Below are 14,527 nucleotides of genomic sequence, written 5' to 3' on the forward strand. Positions count from 1 at the left end.
TACTTTGCTGGATACCCTTTTTTTGTTTGCTAGGATGGGTAAATAGAATTCAGTTATTCTCTTTCAGAGACTAAAATCTAGTCTGGGGCACAGACACCTGAACAGTAGAGGTACAAAGTGTGAATAAATGAGGGGGGAGACGAATTAAAAAGCTATAAAGGTCTTGTGGAAGAACTGTGATCCTAGCTTAGAGGTAAAGGTAAGTGGAGGGCTGCCCGGTGGTTCAGTCAGTTAAGCATCTGACTCTATCTCAGCTTGGGTCTTCATCTCAGGGTTGTGAGTTCAAGCCCCGCACTGGGCTCTGCACTGGGCATGAAGCCTACTTAAAAAAAAAAAAAAAAAAAAAAAGAAGGAGTGTGATGGGAGAAAATCTTTGTTGATGATGGTTCTTAAGATACTGATTTCATTTATGCTGCTTATTAGCCTATAGTAGTTCTCATTGTCTATGGCAAACAGTTTGTTGATCAGAAACTAAGATGTCACTCTCCAATAGCTTGAGTTTCTCAGCTGTGAGAATTAGATAAATTTTGAAGGAGGGTCAGACACATTCCTTATGTTTTATCTAAGAGGAACCTCATAATCCACAGAGGTTATGTATTCAGTATGCACTGCATTCCAGGAAAACTACAAGTACTGAATTTTATCTGTTTCTTCTTTCAAAAAGCATTTATTGAACGCTAGCTGTGATCTAGGTAATCTGCTACATGCTGGAGATTCTAAATGGATACAACACTGTCCCTACCCAAGGAGCTCTGTTTCTCCCATTACACTTAAAAAGTTCCTTGGGTATTTTATATTTCTGGAAATGAAGATATCTTTCAGTACCCCATATCATGTGATCTTGATGGGATGATCATAAAGCAACAATCATACTCTGGTGTTCTTTTATAGGACATGTAAACCTGTGTAATTATACTATTGCTTCAACTAACGGTGGAGTCTTTTTAAAATTTTTATCAGCCACCAGTAATAATGCCTCACCTAAACCTTATGGTCTGTGATATCATACTGTTCAATAAATTGTAGTAGAGGCAGTAGAGTGGAGTGGCAAAGAGGACAGTGGAGCTGGAGTGTCTGAGTTTGAATTCCAGTTGTTTTAATTACTAGCTGGGTCACCTTGGACAAATTACTTACTCCGTCTGTACTTAATTCCTTTAATATATAAAATTGGGATAATAGTAATACTTTTTAGCAATATTAAGTGGATTAAATATACCGATAAATGTAAAAACACTTAAAACTCTGCTGGGCACCATGATATGCATTATATAGGGTGTTACCTATGATGGAGATGATTGTAAAAATGATGCAGCAGCAACAAATTACATTTAACAAGTTAAATACAGTCACGTTAAACCATTATATACTAAAACTTTTATGTAGTCTTAAGTTTTGAAACAAAACTTTGATCAGAAGAATAATTGTATAATTATGCAATAGACCTTTGAACATTGTAGGATTTAGGGGTGCTGACCCACACACAGTCGAAAATCCACATTTAACTTTTGACTCCCCAAAAACCTAGCTACTAATAGCCTACTGTTGACTGGAAGCCTTACTGATAATATAAACAGTCAGTTAACACATATTTTGTATGTAATATCTATTATATACCATATTCTTAGGATAATCTAGAGAAGAGTGTTATTAAGAAAATCACAAGGAAGATAAAATATACTTTTAGTATTATACTGTATCTTTAAAAAAATCTACATAAGTGGATCCACATAGTTCAAACCTGTGTTGTTAAAGGGTTAACTGTACTTTAGTAAAAAAGTGTTTTTGCAGGAAGTTTTAAAAATAAGAAAATAAATGTGTAATCCAAAAACCCTTGGTTTACATTCTGGCACACCAGTTCAGATCTTTTTATATGCAATTCCCCTTCCCTCCCCTCGTTGATTTTTGATATTGCAGGGATACTCTTTTATCATTTGCTTCTCTGTTTATCATACACATTCCTTTCCATGCCATAAATATTCTTTAACAATTTCATTTTTAATGATTGCATGGTTATCCTTTATGTTATTGTAGTAAATTCTGTTTAACAGGTTTACTCTTGTTGGAAATTTAACTTGTTTCCATTTTTTTGCCTTCATAATCAGTGAAGCAATACACATCATCATAAGTATATTATTGCATTATCTCCATGACCGTTTCCTTAAGATAAACTCCCAAGAGTAGAATTGCTAGAACAAAGGCTTTGAAGAATTCTGTTGTCTAAAATTGCCAAAGCTTGTACCAGCTTACACAGTATTAGTAGGAGAATACCCATTCCTTATATCCTTACAGATGATGAGTTTTATACTTAAAAATTGCTTTTGCCAATTTGATGGCTAGAAATGATACCTGGTTTTAATTTGTATGCCAGGTTATATATATTTTTAAACTAATAGAATCATTTTTTTCTTACACATCAATTAAATACTTAAGATAGTCAACTAACCTCAGAATCCAATTTAGGATAAACTTTCAGTGCAAGCTTTTATCTTGCCAGACCTGTAAATAGTTGTGTAATCATTTCGATAGTACCAGAGCCTCTGTCTCCTGAAATGATACTAAAACCCTGTCTTTTTTTTTTTTTAAGTCCGACTTTAAGGTGAATTTTCCTCCTGTGTTTTGATGTCTTTTTCTTCTGTCTTTAGCCAAGCCATAGTTGAAATCAGAGGCTATTTCTTATTCATTCTTTTTCCCTTACATGGGCATCTAGTATTTTGGATGGATGGTGGATGGACAGACAAACAAATGAACCAACATTTAGAACCTACCAGAAAAAGTGATCTTTTGGAAAGGCAGCATATTTTGATCCAAGATAGGAGAACCAGTTCCTGGTGCCCCAGTGATTCTTCTATTCACTTCTCATGACATCGGCAAGACGTAATCTTCCTGTGCCTCAGTTTACAGCGTCTTTTAACACAAGTACTTTTTCTGCCTTCTCAACTGTTGTTATCTTTAGTCCTTTTCATGTCATGCCTAAACTATTATAATTCTTCCCCACTGCCAACCTGACTGTTCCTTCTTTCATTTGTCTTTATACTAATATCCAGCAGTACCTATATCGTTCTTCTTTTTGGTAGTTTTTAACAGCAGCTCCCTTTGGTGTACAGGATAAATATAATCCCTTTAGGTTTCCAGTTTCCCACTTCTGAGCCCTTGTTCAAAATATTTTCTCACCTACAAATTCACCAGCTTCTTCCTTTGCTCTTATTTAAATCTTGCCCACACTTAAAAACTGGGCTTCATTTCCTCCTATTCATGAAGACTTCTTGTACCACCATATCCCCATTTATCTTTCTTTTTCCCCTAACTCCCTGTTATACTTGCTAACTGTACATTGGTTTTCAACATAAGTCTGAGGAAGCCTGGGGATTTATAGCAGTGTTTCAGACACAATAAAAGAATAAGGAGGAAACCAAGGGCTCCATTCCCTCCTCCACCCAGTCTCCACTCTGCTTTTTCTATTTTATATGTTGAAATTTTATTTAAGATTTCCTTTGAAAATTTCTTCTTTGGGCAATATCATTTTTTATTCCTAACTTTATGAATAAATATTTTTTCTGTATAACTACAGGTTACTGTGAGACTAAAAGAGAAAAAAATACGACTTGAGAAGTCCTGTCGAATTAAGTAAATGTTACTTCCTCCATGGTCGTCTTTTGGAGTGAGAATTTGTTGGAAACTAAAACATTTTCCACATTTTAATTTTTTTCATTCAACAGTCAAGCAGTTTCTAAACACTGAAAATTAATACGTTGGTAGACTTTTAGACATAAAAAATAAAAAGACACAAATTTGTATTTCGAGAGAAGTACAGTCATAGACGTGCGTCCAAGTATATCTGTAGAACAAAGAAGGCCCATAGAAGCTGTGTGTATGTGAGTCAGGTTGTGCTTGCCTTCTAAGTCGTATCTTAATGGATAGAAGTTGCAAGGTAAACAAGGCAGAGAAGAACCTTCTAGGCAAAGAACAGAATATAGAAAGCTCAAAGACATGAAACAAGATATTGAGGAGTATTAATCAGTAGGGCTAGAACACAGGAGTCACTGATGAAATTGGAGGTAGTCTTATGTTGCCCAGTATGATGGCTACCTGCCACGTGTACCTACTTAAATTTAAATTAATTAAAATTTGAAATACAATTCTTTAACCATACTAGCCATATTTTAAGAACACATTAGGTATATATGCTAGTGGCCACTATATTGGACAGCACAGCTATATAACATTTCCATCATCATAGAAAATTCTATTGGACAGTGCCGAGCTGGATCACAGAGAACTTTGTGCATCTAATCAAAGAGTTGGACTTTTACCTTGTAGGCAGTTGTGAGCCTTTGGAGAGTCTTAAGCCAGGGAGAATGAGATTGGCATTTTTTCAAAGATTTTCAAATTTTCAGACACCTGATCTCACATACATAGTAGTTTTAAATAAAAAAATTCCTATCTAGTAAATGGTTTTTGCTGACAAAGTCTAATTAGAAGGGAGTTAGGTGGCTTGGGCCCCTGTAATTATTACAGTGGAAAAAAAAAATAGAGAAAGGGTTTAAAAATAGCCTCTTAAGACTTCTAACTCTATTGGAGAACTCTTGAAAAGCTGTTGTTATTTTTTAGCTGAAATAATGTTGCTTTACCTTTTTTTTTTTTAAGTGAAGTTACTGGGTGATAAATGTTAGTGATAATGTTATGTGATAAAAATTTTCAAAAACTTTTGTTCAGGGTATTTGTATCTTTATTTTGTATCAGGATTTACCATTAGGTTCTGAAAGCTAAGACTAATAACTGCCATGACTTGATAATAAACTTAACTGGATCAAGATGTTAAATAGAATTGTCATAGATTTATTAATCAAAGTAATTTAATTAGATTTACTAACAAAATAAAAATGTTGCTTTTAATAATATGAATTAAATCTTCATGCACATTTGCTAATTTGGGCCTTTTCTTCTAGTTAACCCAGTATCCACTCCAGTCGCGCTTCCCACACCAGCTCTTTCTCCAAGCTTGATAGCTGATCTTGAAGGTTTAAATTTGTCAACTACTTCATCAGTCATTACCGTAAGTAATTTTCTCAATATATTACCTCAGTTTGCATATGATACCATCGCATCTTTTTTATTAAAATGCAAATAATTGGATTCATAGTCTTTGAACACTTTCTTCTCTAAACAAGTCCAATGCAGATCTGACCTTTTAATTTTACAAGTATTTTAAAAGTTTGCTCTTTCCCAACCATTATCCTCACAAATGACTTCTGCTTGTTATCTACATTTAATTATCATGTGTACGTTTTTCTCTGGCACTCTTACATATCTGTACCATACAAGGGTTCTTTGCCACATTGAGTTAGTTTATATGTATAAATTCTGCCATAAAGAATTGTTGTCTACGTTAGCAGACTTAAATTCCCAAAATCATTCTGATTCTGTTACACTGTTCTTTTATCATAGACTACTAAACTTACCTTTTATCAGTAGTCTTTTATCATAGACTACTAAAATTACCTGCCTGTTTTAATATTACTTATGTGGTAGGGCTTGAAGTGGGACAGAAGGCCTGCCTATCTCAAAATAGTGCCAAAGCCATCAGCCCATCATAGTATCTGGAACTACAATAACTTTTTCTGTGTTAGTGTATTATATCCACTTATCTTTTACTCTAAATCAGGCGTGCTGCCTAGGATGTATAATCTGTTGATATGCTTGACCTCCTTTTAACTTGTTTTCAGAAACCTGACGAACTAAGAGATAAAATAGTAAGATCTGATGGGAACACAGGTAGCTTGAACAGATCTGGTTTATCACTGGTTCCCAGGGTGGGCAGAGTATTGCAGAGTACAGACATAATTGGTGATCTGAGCTCCTGGGGAACACTGAGCTGGTTCTGCCAGAAGTGGGAAAGAGGAGTATCTAATTCTTGTACATTGTTATAAAAGATTTTCCCATCATAGCAAAGGTGATAGCAGGGACATTTGGCTTAGAAAGCACAAAATGAAACTATTAAGTTGACAATGCTGTTTTAAGGTATAGAATGCGATTATCTCTTTAACCGCTCAGAAATGAGGAAGAACGAGGGGCGCCTGGGTGGCGCAGTCGGTTAAGCGTCCGACTTCAGCCAGGTCACGATCTCGCGGTCCGTGAGTTCGAGCCCCGCGTCGGGCTCTGGGCTGATGGCTCAGAGCCTGGAGCCTGTTTCCGATTCTGTGTCTCCCTCTCTCTCTGCCCCTCCCCCATTCATGCTCGGTCTCTCTCTGTCCCCCAAAAAATAAAATAAACGTTGAAAAAAAAGAAATGAGGAAGAACGATATGTGGGTTTTAGTTTTTCCCTTCTTGTTGCCAAAAGGAGAAGGCACATTGAAAGAGATGGGGGGAGACAGTGAAAATAAGCAGTTAGGTCTTTCTTATTTAAGTAATCAAGTATTTCTTGAGTCTTTGAGTAGTCTATAAAGAAAAGTAGTGAAAAATCTGTTGTGAAGCAGTTAGTCCTTGAGGGGAAGGGAGGGCCCTAAAAACTTGGGAGGCAGTAAGGTAGTGGATAAATAACTTGGGTTCTGATACCAGATGACCAGGGCACAAATCTCGGTTTAACCACTTACTAGCTGTGTGGTTGGGCAAATTGGTGTGTAACTTTTCTGTACCTCACCTTCCTGTGAATACCATACATACCTGATAGGATTGTTATGGCATTAATGAGATAATAAATGTAAAGCTCTTAGAACAGTGACTGGCACATTGTCATCACTCAATAAATAATAACTAATATTTTTGAAAGTGATACAATATGTGATAATGGATCCTGAGTAGACTCTCATACTTTATTAGCTCTAAGAAGAATACAGTTGAGATTAGAAAACCTTGCAGTAAATTTTCATTCATCACAAACTAATTGAAGGACTCACCCTTCATTCTAAGAAAAATATTTATTGGGATGGCCTCTTCAAAGGAAAAGAAAAGCACTGCATCCTAACAGTATACAAAAAAAGCACTGCCAAATAGGCAAAATTGGGTAAGGGGGGTGGGAGATACAGCCTTCCAGTCGCAGAATGAATAAGTCATGGGAATTAAAGGCACAACATAGGGAATACAGCCCATGATATTGTAATAATGTATGGTGACAGGTGGTAGCGACATTTGTGGTGAGCATAGCATAATATATAGTGACGCTGAAGCATTGTGCTATATACCTGAAACTGTATTTGTGTGTCATCTATACTCAGAAAAAGAATTTTTTTTAAAGACTGTCAGGTTCAACCGTGTGAAGCAGGATCACCAACTTATCCCCAAAAGCTAACAAAAGATAAAAACAAATAGTAGTAATAAGAATGGCAACCAGATGGGGCACCTGGGTGGCTCTGTCAGTTGAGCATCTGACTTTGGCTCAGGTCATGATTTCACGGTGTGGGAGTTTGAGCCTTGCTTTGGGCTCCGTGCTGTCAGTGCAAAGCCCGCTTGTATCCTCTGTCACCCTCTCTCTCTCTCTCTGCACCTCCCCTGCTCGCACTCTCTCTCAAAAATAGAAAAATAAACATTGGGGAAAAAAGAATGGCAACCAGAAATTCACTAGCAACAATCAAATAAGGAAAGGTAGCACTTTGAAAAGTGGAACGTATAGAAATAAACTGAATATTCTGGTACCGAATGGTATGGCTCCTAATCTCACCTCCAGCCCTCAAAACAGTACTTAAAAAAGAAGGTTAATCAAGCAAATTAATCAAGTTTTTTCATTATGTATCTGAATTTAGAAAGAAGTAAGATTAAAGACATCAGAAGAAAAATCAGGAAAGACCTTTAAAGATTATAACCCTCATATAATGGTATGGAACCTTAATAAATATGGGAGCCTTTTGGATCCTGAAATGAAATTCTTAGATAAGAGTACATCGATAATTTTTAAATCAATATGTTGTCCTTATTGAATAGAAAGAAGAAGTAAAAGTAATTTGTAATAAAGTAATAGTTACATTGCTATATAAACGCTTGTCTGTGGCTGTCCTAGAAACATACTTAAGTGGTTAAATAATGCTGGCACTGATATGTAGAACCACCATGAATGTGACTGATGTAGGTGTATCAGCAACTCAAATAGTGTGGATTGAGGTGTTGCCATCAGCAACATAATTTTCCAAAATGTTGAACAATTTCGAGTAGTTGTGTTTATATGACCTCATAGTCCATAGATGATTTTTATTTATTCCAGTAGATTATTTAAATTTATTTTCCTTGTGTATTTGGTAGAATATGGGTATATTTTATTTTTTGAAATTATGAAAACATTTACAATGAAACCCAAAGGAGAGTTCCTTTTTTACATTAAATATTTTTCAAGTGAACATTTTTACTGTTTGTTCTAACCATTTAAATTTTCTATTCAGAACACAGAGATTTTTTTAACATAATTCCAAATGAATATCATGATCATTGTAAGGAAAGGCCTAGTTTTTGAAATTATGATAAAGAAGATGCATAAACACAGTATTTGTTTCAGTCTTAGTTGAGATTAATTGGCAGTTGGACAACAGATGGTTAAAAATGAAGAAACATTTTATTTCCTGCTGTAGTATGTCCGTGAACAAACTATAACTTTTTTAGTGAATTATTAACCCTATTTTTTTTTACTAGATTATTGCTAGGCTAAGAGTTTCTAAATTGTTTCACATTAAGCCCCAGGAATTCAGAAGCAGCAATCCTCAGGTTGTTACAGCTTCTGGAGGGGATGAGAAAAAAGTGAGGTGGGGGAAAAGATAATTTGCATATAAGGTTAAATGAGAAATAAGAATAAAATTGTTCACCTCTGGTATTAGAAATGTTGGAGTGAGAATTGGTGTTTCTGCTTTAAATAATTTTTTCACATTTGGGACACAAAAGTATTAAAGTGAATTCAGCACTTAAAGTTACCTCTGAAAACTTTTTCTGTATTTTTTACTGATAAACATCAACATGAAATCTTATCTCATTCTTTGCATTTTTTGTTTCTTCTCAAACTAGTTTTATAAGAAAGATTGTTAATTTGCTTACTTAGTGTTTCAGATTTATGTTTCTATGGAAAAATGACTTCTGAGTTCAATCCCTAAAATGCTTTGAAACCCGTGAGGGAGGTATAGTACCTGTGGTTCTTCAGCACCTAGCCACAAGTCAGAAGGTTTCCATGGGAATATACTTTTTAAGGGTTCTAGTTTACTTTAGACAGTCAGGGCAACATTTAGGAAATGTATTGAATTTAGAGCCCCGATGCCCGATACCTATCCTTGGCTGAGCTACTTATTATCATGGCTAGGCGCTTCTTTGACTTGTGTAGAGTTTAATTTTTGAATTTATGAAATGGAGATAATGCTGTCCCTAAACACTTAATTGTGTTTTCATGAAAAATAAATGAAATAATGAGCCTGAAAATGTTTGAATTCTGTTCTGTGGCTAAGGTCATGTGCAGTGAGAAGAGACAGATAGGGATGGAATTCTAGGAAACATCATGCTTTAAAGGCAACAAAGAAAAAAAGCCAAGAAGATGAATTTGGAAGAAGGTGAATTGTAGAACATGGTATCAGGAAACTCAGATCAGGAAGGGAAACAGGCAAAGCATCTGATTGTAGTAAATGCTACACTGGACGTATAAATCTGCTTAGGTACAACTGGATGACAAAGATCTCTTCGAAAAGAATTTGCATATGTGACTGAGAACTGAATCTAGGAGAATAGTAAGAGTTTGTCTAGGTGGCTAGGTTAGAGCAAGATTGATGTCACTGACCCAGGAAATAGGGTATGCAAAGGCTTGAGGTGTGAACAAGCTTGGGGTATTAGAGAAACAGTAATTCAGTGTGACTAAAGCGTAGCACAGATAGGTTGGAATAACCAAATCTGATGTTGGAAAAGTATGTTGGTGGCATACTGGCATGGGAAAATTGTAATAATGATTTCTTAACTTACTCCTTTCCAATATTTTCATGTTATAGTACACATAGAAAAGTGATAATACTTGTGATGTGCATTGGGGGTAAGCAGTGATTTCTGTAGGAGGCAGAATGTACCCAACTCAGGAGCTCCAGCTACCACAGGCCCCCCCTGGCATTCCCAAGGGCTAATGGTGGGGGCAACATCACAACAGACCCGTAACCTATTTGTGGCTCATTAGTGAGGAAGCACTGACTTAGTTGCCCTAATATAAGAGATTTGATCTTCATGGATCACAATCCCCAAGTGGAATTAACTTATGAGGGTGCAGGAGATTCATTTAAAAAGAGATCATTGTAGAAAACAAGGTAATAAATTGAGGAATGGTAAGTAATCCCAACAACAGTCCATGAACGAGAAACGAGAGTTGCAAAAAGAAAAGCCTTATTTGATACAGTATACTATTTGAAGTTACCAAACTCCATGTAAAGTCCACAGTCCTGCAAACTGCTAACTTGGCCCAAGACTACTGAGACCAAATACAGGGTTAGGGGTTTCCTAAAACTACCCTCAAGCTTGATAATTCACTAAAACAATTCACAGAACTCAGGAAAGCACTATACTTAACATTACAGTTTTATGATAGCAATAGGATACAAATTAGATCCAGTGAAAGGAAGAAACACAGAAATTCTGGATGGGTTTTAGATTCAAAGTTTCTGGGTCACCCTACTGGCGTCAAAGTATGTCAGTACACATGGAGTATTATCCTTCACATAAGCTGTCTGGGGCCCACTGTGAATCACTTCCTCAGCATCATGTGTCAGGTTTGGTCCGGTAGGTGCTCACCATGAATAAGTAGGCAGTCCTCTCATTCAGGATATTCCAAAGGTTTAGAGGTTACATCTCAAGAGCTAGGACAAAGTCCAGACCTGTCTTTGAAAAATTCTTTACTACGCATGTGCCAGTAAATGTTTCATTCATAGCACACAGTTTTATTCAGGCCAGAATATGAGGCAGATGCCAAAGATAAAGTGAACCGCATGGACTAGGCTTCTGCCCTCATGGAGTTTACAGTTGAGCAACAACATAAAGAAAAATTTCTCCAAGGGTACATAATTATAGTATACCAAGTGTTTTTATTTTGGAACATTTGGTAGTTTCTCTAGATACAGGTTGTCATTATTTGTCATTATTTCTCTGATTTTATGTTGGCTAAACTCCGCAGTCTGACTTAGCTTTCTCTGTGCTTATTATAGCTTAAAATCTAACAAGAGTTACTTTTGACATTTCACAGTTAAAATTTAGGTATCTGAACGGCTTTTCCTCTCCGACAAGAAGTAGAAGAATAATTTTCACAGTCCATGCTGTTCACCACCTGCTTTCCTTAAATTGCCACTGTGAAACATGACTTCCTCACTTAATGATGGAATAAAGCCTCATCATGCCTGGGTGAAAACAGTGGCAACAGTAGCCTTAAACTAAGGTCTGTGCGTGTTGTTACAGGTAGCCAGCATGGGATTTACTGTGACCAGCAAAAGAATGGCGTTAAAGTTGTCATTATGACCAAGAAGCCATGTAACTAAGGTCCTTCCACCCCCTCAAGGATTTTCAAGCTAAAGGATAGGAAGAAGTAACCCGTTATGTAATGCACTTGAATTTTGGCAGGGAGAGTGAAGAAAAGGCATTTTCTCATACACAAATCAAATTTAGCATCTGAAGTTAGTGTTTATCACTAGTTCTGTCAAGTTTCTTATCTAAGGAATATAGAAAAATGACTAGCAACTAGGCTTATAGCTTTTGCTGTTGACAGATTGGCAACTAATGAAGTTACAACTGTCCATGATTAGGGATGAGGTAGATCCTGACCCTGTTTGTGTTATAGGAACTTAATTGGAAAATAGAGAAGAATGACTGTCATACCTGCTTTGTTGTGCAGGTTACTATATCAGTTTTAAAAGAACATAAATAACAAACCATAATTCATGAAACAGAATCTGATTTACTCAGTCTGAAATTTACTAAACAGAATTTGGAATTATTAGGATAATTGCATACTCTAATGATAACAATTATAATTGTAGTTAATTTCTGTTTCTCTTAAGTGGGCTTTTATATTAAGTAGATCTCTCTGTCTGTCTAAATGTCTGTCTGTCTGTCTGTCTGTCCTGTTCTGCCAGAGCACCAGCTTTCTTCTTGTTTGTCTGCAAGAACACAATTTCTTTGAGGGAGTCTTTATTGATACAAGCATTTACAAAGTTGTAAATGACTGTATGGTCTCATTCCCAAAACAAATGATAATATATCTGTGGTAAAGTTTGTTCTCTAATATGGTGGAAGAATTGTCTTTTAAAAAACATATATTTTTTACATTTTAAACACTTAAGGTATATTCAGGTCCCAGGCTAAGAGTTGAGTCTAGCTAAGATCAAATTCCTTTGAGTTTAGAGGAGGAAGAAAGAAATGATAAGTCAAAATTAAAAATAATTTTGTCATTTTAAATTTGGGAAAAATCCTTTATTTGTTCTGATGAAAATGTCAGTAGTCATGGAACTGTGGCAAAAATAATGAAAAATCATTGGCCTGGGTCTGCTTAAATTGAAAACATTTTTTAATTAAAGTTTGACAGTATTTTGTGCTTCCATTGCCTAGCCATGTCCCATCTTATTCTTTCATTCAATTCTCCTCTGGGTATGAGTTGATTTAATTTTTAAATTAAACTTTAAGGTGTACCATACTACTGCTTCATTTATTTATTTTTATTTTATTTTTTCATTAATTTATTTACTGCTTCATTTTATTTATGAGCTACTTAGAAAGTCTTATAGTTAATACCAGACCATTCTCATCTCTCCCTTTCTTACCTTATTAAAAGCAGCTGCTTTTTTAAAATGATTGTTATTCATTTTTAGTTTCAGGGTTTTTTGGGAAAAAAAATGTTTTTTTTTTGGCTTAAGTAAATGTATGCCAATCTTATCCCTGACTGGTGTATAATACTTCTAATGCTTTGTCGATATTGTAATAAAATTATCCACAATTAAAAAACCATTATATCAGATGCTAATTAATGAGCTAGTAATGATTTGGGCCCCCCAAAAAAGCAGGTCACCTGACAAGATAAAGAAAATATGTATATAAACCTACAAGAAACTGAGAGATTAAAGAGGCAATGTTAAAGAAAGCCTTGGGCCTTTCTTTTTCTCTTCTTTCTACAACTAGCTCCTTTCGTTTGCTATGGATTCACTCTTTTCAGAGCTGTGACTATTCCTGGAACATCTACCAACTTCTTTTCCACGATTATGATTTTTAGTTTATGTTTATGATAATTAAGTGTACTATAGTAGGAAATGAGGTTCTTAAAAGATTCATTTAAAAAAGATTGAATCTTTTCTGACAGTTTTATTTTATGTATCCAGAGTTGATTGGACTTCAACTGTTACTGTGTTACTGTCAACTGGTACATTTCAAATTTTGTTGCTTGTGTTGAATTGTAGTATTTGTAGTGAAATATACTTTTTTTAAGCGTTAGAGTATCTTAGATTATTACATATTAGCCAGTTGTGTATTAATTATTATGTAATCATATATCAGCCAAGTTAACTTCTGTTACCTTTGTTCTTCTTTAAAAAGCTTGCAAAAACTTGCATGAACATAGGGTAGGGTGTGGTATAGAATATTTATATTAATAGTATTGGATCTTCTAACATGAGAAACCTAACCTAAACATGGAAAATATTATTGTGATACTTAGAAAAACTTTGTTTCTCTTCAGAGGAGAAGAAAATGAATTAAACTACAGGGCACATGCCCAACTAACACTAAAAAATTAATTTATTACCAGAGAGAGGAGAGCATGGAGTAAAAATAGATAAGTACAGTATATGACCCTAATATCAAAGGAAAGTAAAAGCCACTTATCTTAGAATATATCAGACACACTATTATTCAAATCATTCAGGAATGTAATTACAGACAGCTTTTATAGGCCTATCAATAAGGGTTATTTCTTTAAATTTGCAGCTGTTCCACATTACTGAATATATAAATATCTCCCCCAAATGTTAAATTAATACTGAAGATCTGTTTTACAATTCTGCGTGCACATACACACACACACACACACATACACAAACAAAATACCAGTAAGTTTTACTTTAAAATGCATAATTTAGATTAAGAGAGATACCAGTCAAATGTAATGTGTATATCTTGTTTGAATCCTTATTCAAGCAAACCAACTCTGAAAAGACTTGTGTGATAGTCAAGGAAATGTGAACACTGTTTTACATGAAATTAAAGGGAAGGTTTTTTTTCTTTTAGATGTAATAATAGTATTGGACTTTTCATTAAAAATCTTTACCTTTTGGATATACTAATCAAACTGTTATGCAATTAGATCATATCTGGAATTTGCTTTTAAATCATTTAGAAGTAAAGAATTGGATTATAGTTTGGACAGATGTTGAAAATTTTTGAAACTTAGGAGAAACTAGTTATTCATTATCTTCCTACTTTCACATACGTTTGAAAGTTTTCATAGGAAGAAGATGTTTTTAAAACTACATTATTTCAGAAACTCATTTATTTCATATTTTCACTGAAATTTTAACATTCATGCTTCATAGAATATGTAACCTGATAAAATTAC

The 14,527-nt window shown here is 34.9% G+C and overlaps 1 protein-coding gene across 5 annotated transcripts in view; it reads left to right on the forward strand.

The window, feature by feature from the left end:
* The window catches only part of AP3B1 (adaptor related protein complex 3 subunit beta 1), a 267,105-nt gene that overhangs the window by 193,609 nt on the left and 58,969 nt on the right, over positions 1-14,527 (forward strand). For all 5 annotated transcript variants that reach the window (XR_015248393.1, XM_086698262.1, XM_086698234.1 and 2 more), the window contains exon 22: positions 4,947-5,053. Coding sequence is in view for 4 of the 5 variants with exons in the window: in XM_086698262.1 (XP_086554388.1) it covers positions 4,947-5,053 (107 nt within the window). In the remaining variant the exon portion in view is untranslated. The remainder of the gene's footprint in view (positions 1-4,946; positions 5,054-14,527) is intronic.

The sequence above is a fragment of the Puma concolor genome, chromosome A1 (assembly GCF_028749965.1).
Source record: "Puma concolor isolate L17-30 chromosome A1, mPumCon1.1.hap2, whole genome shotgun sequence".
NCBI lineage: Eukaryota > Metazoa > Chordata > Mammalia > Carnivora > Felidae > Puma > Puma concolor.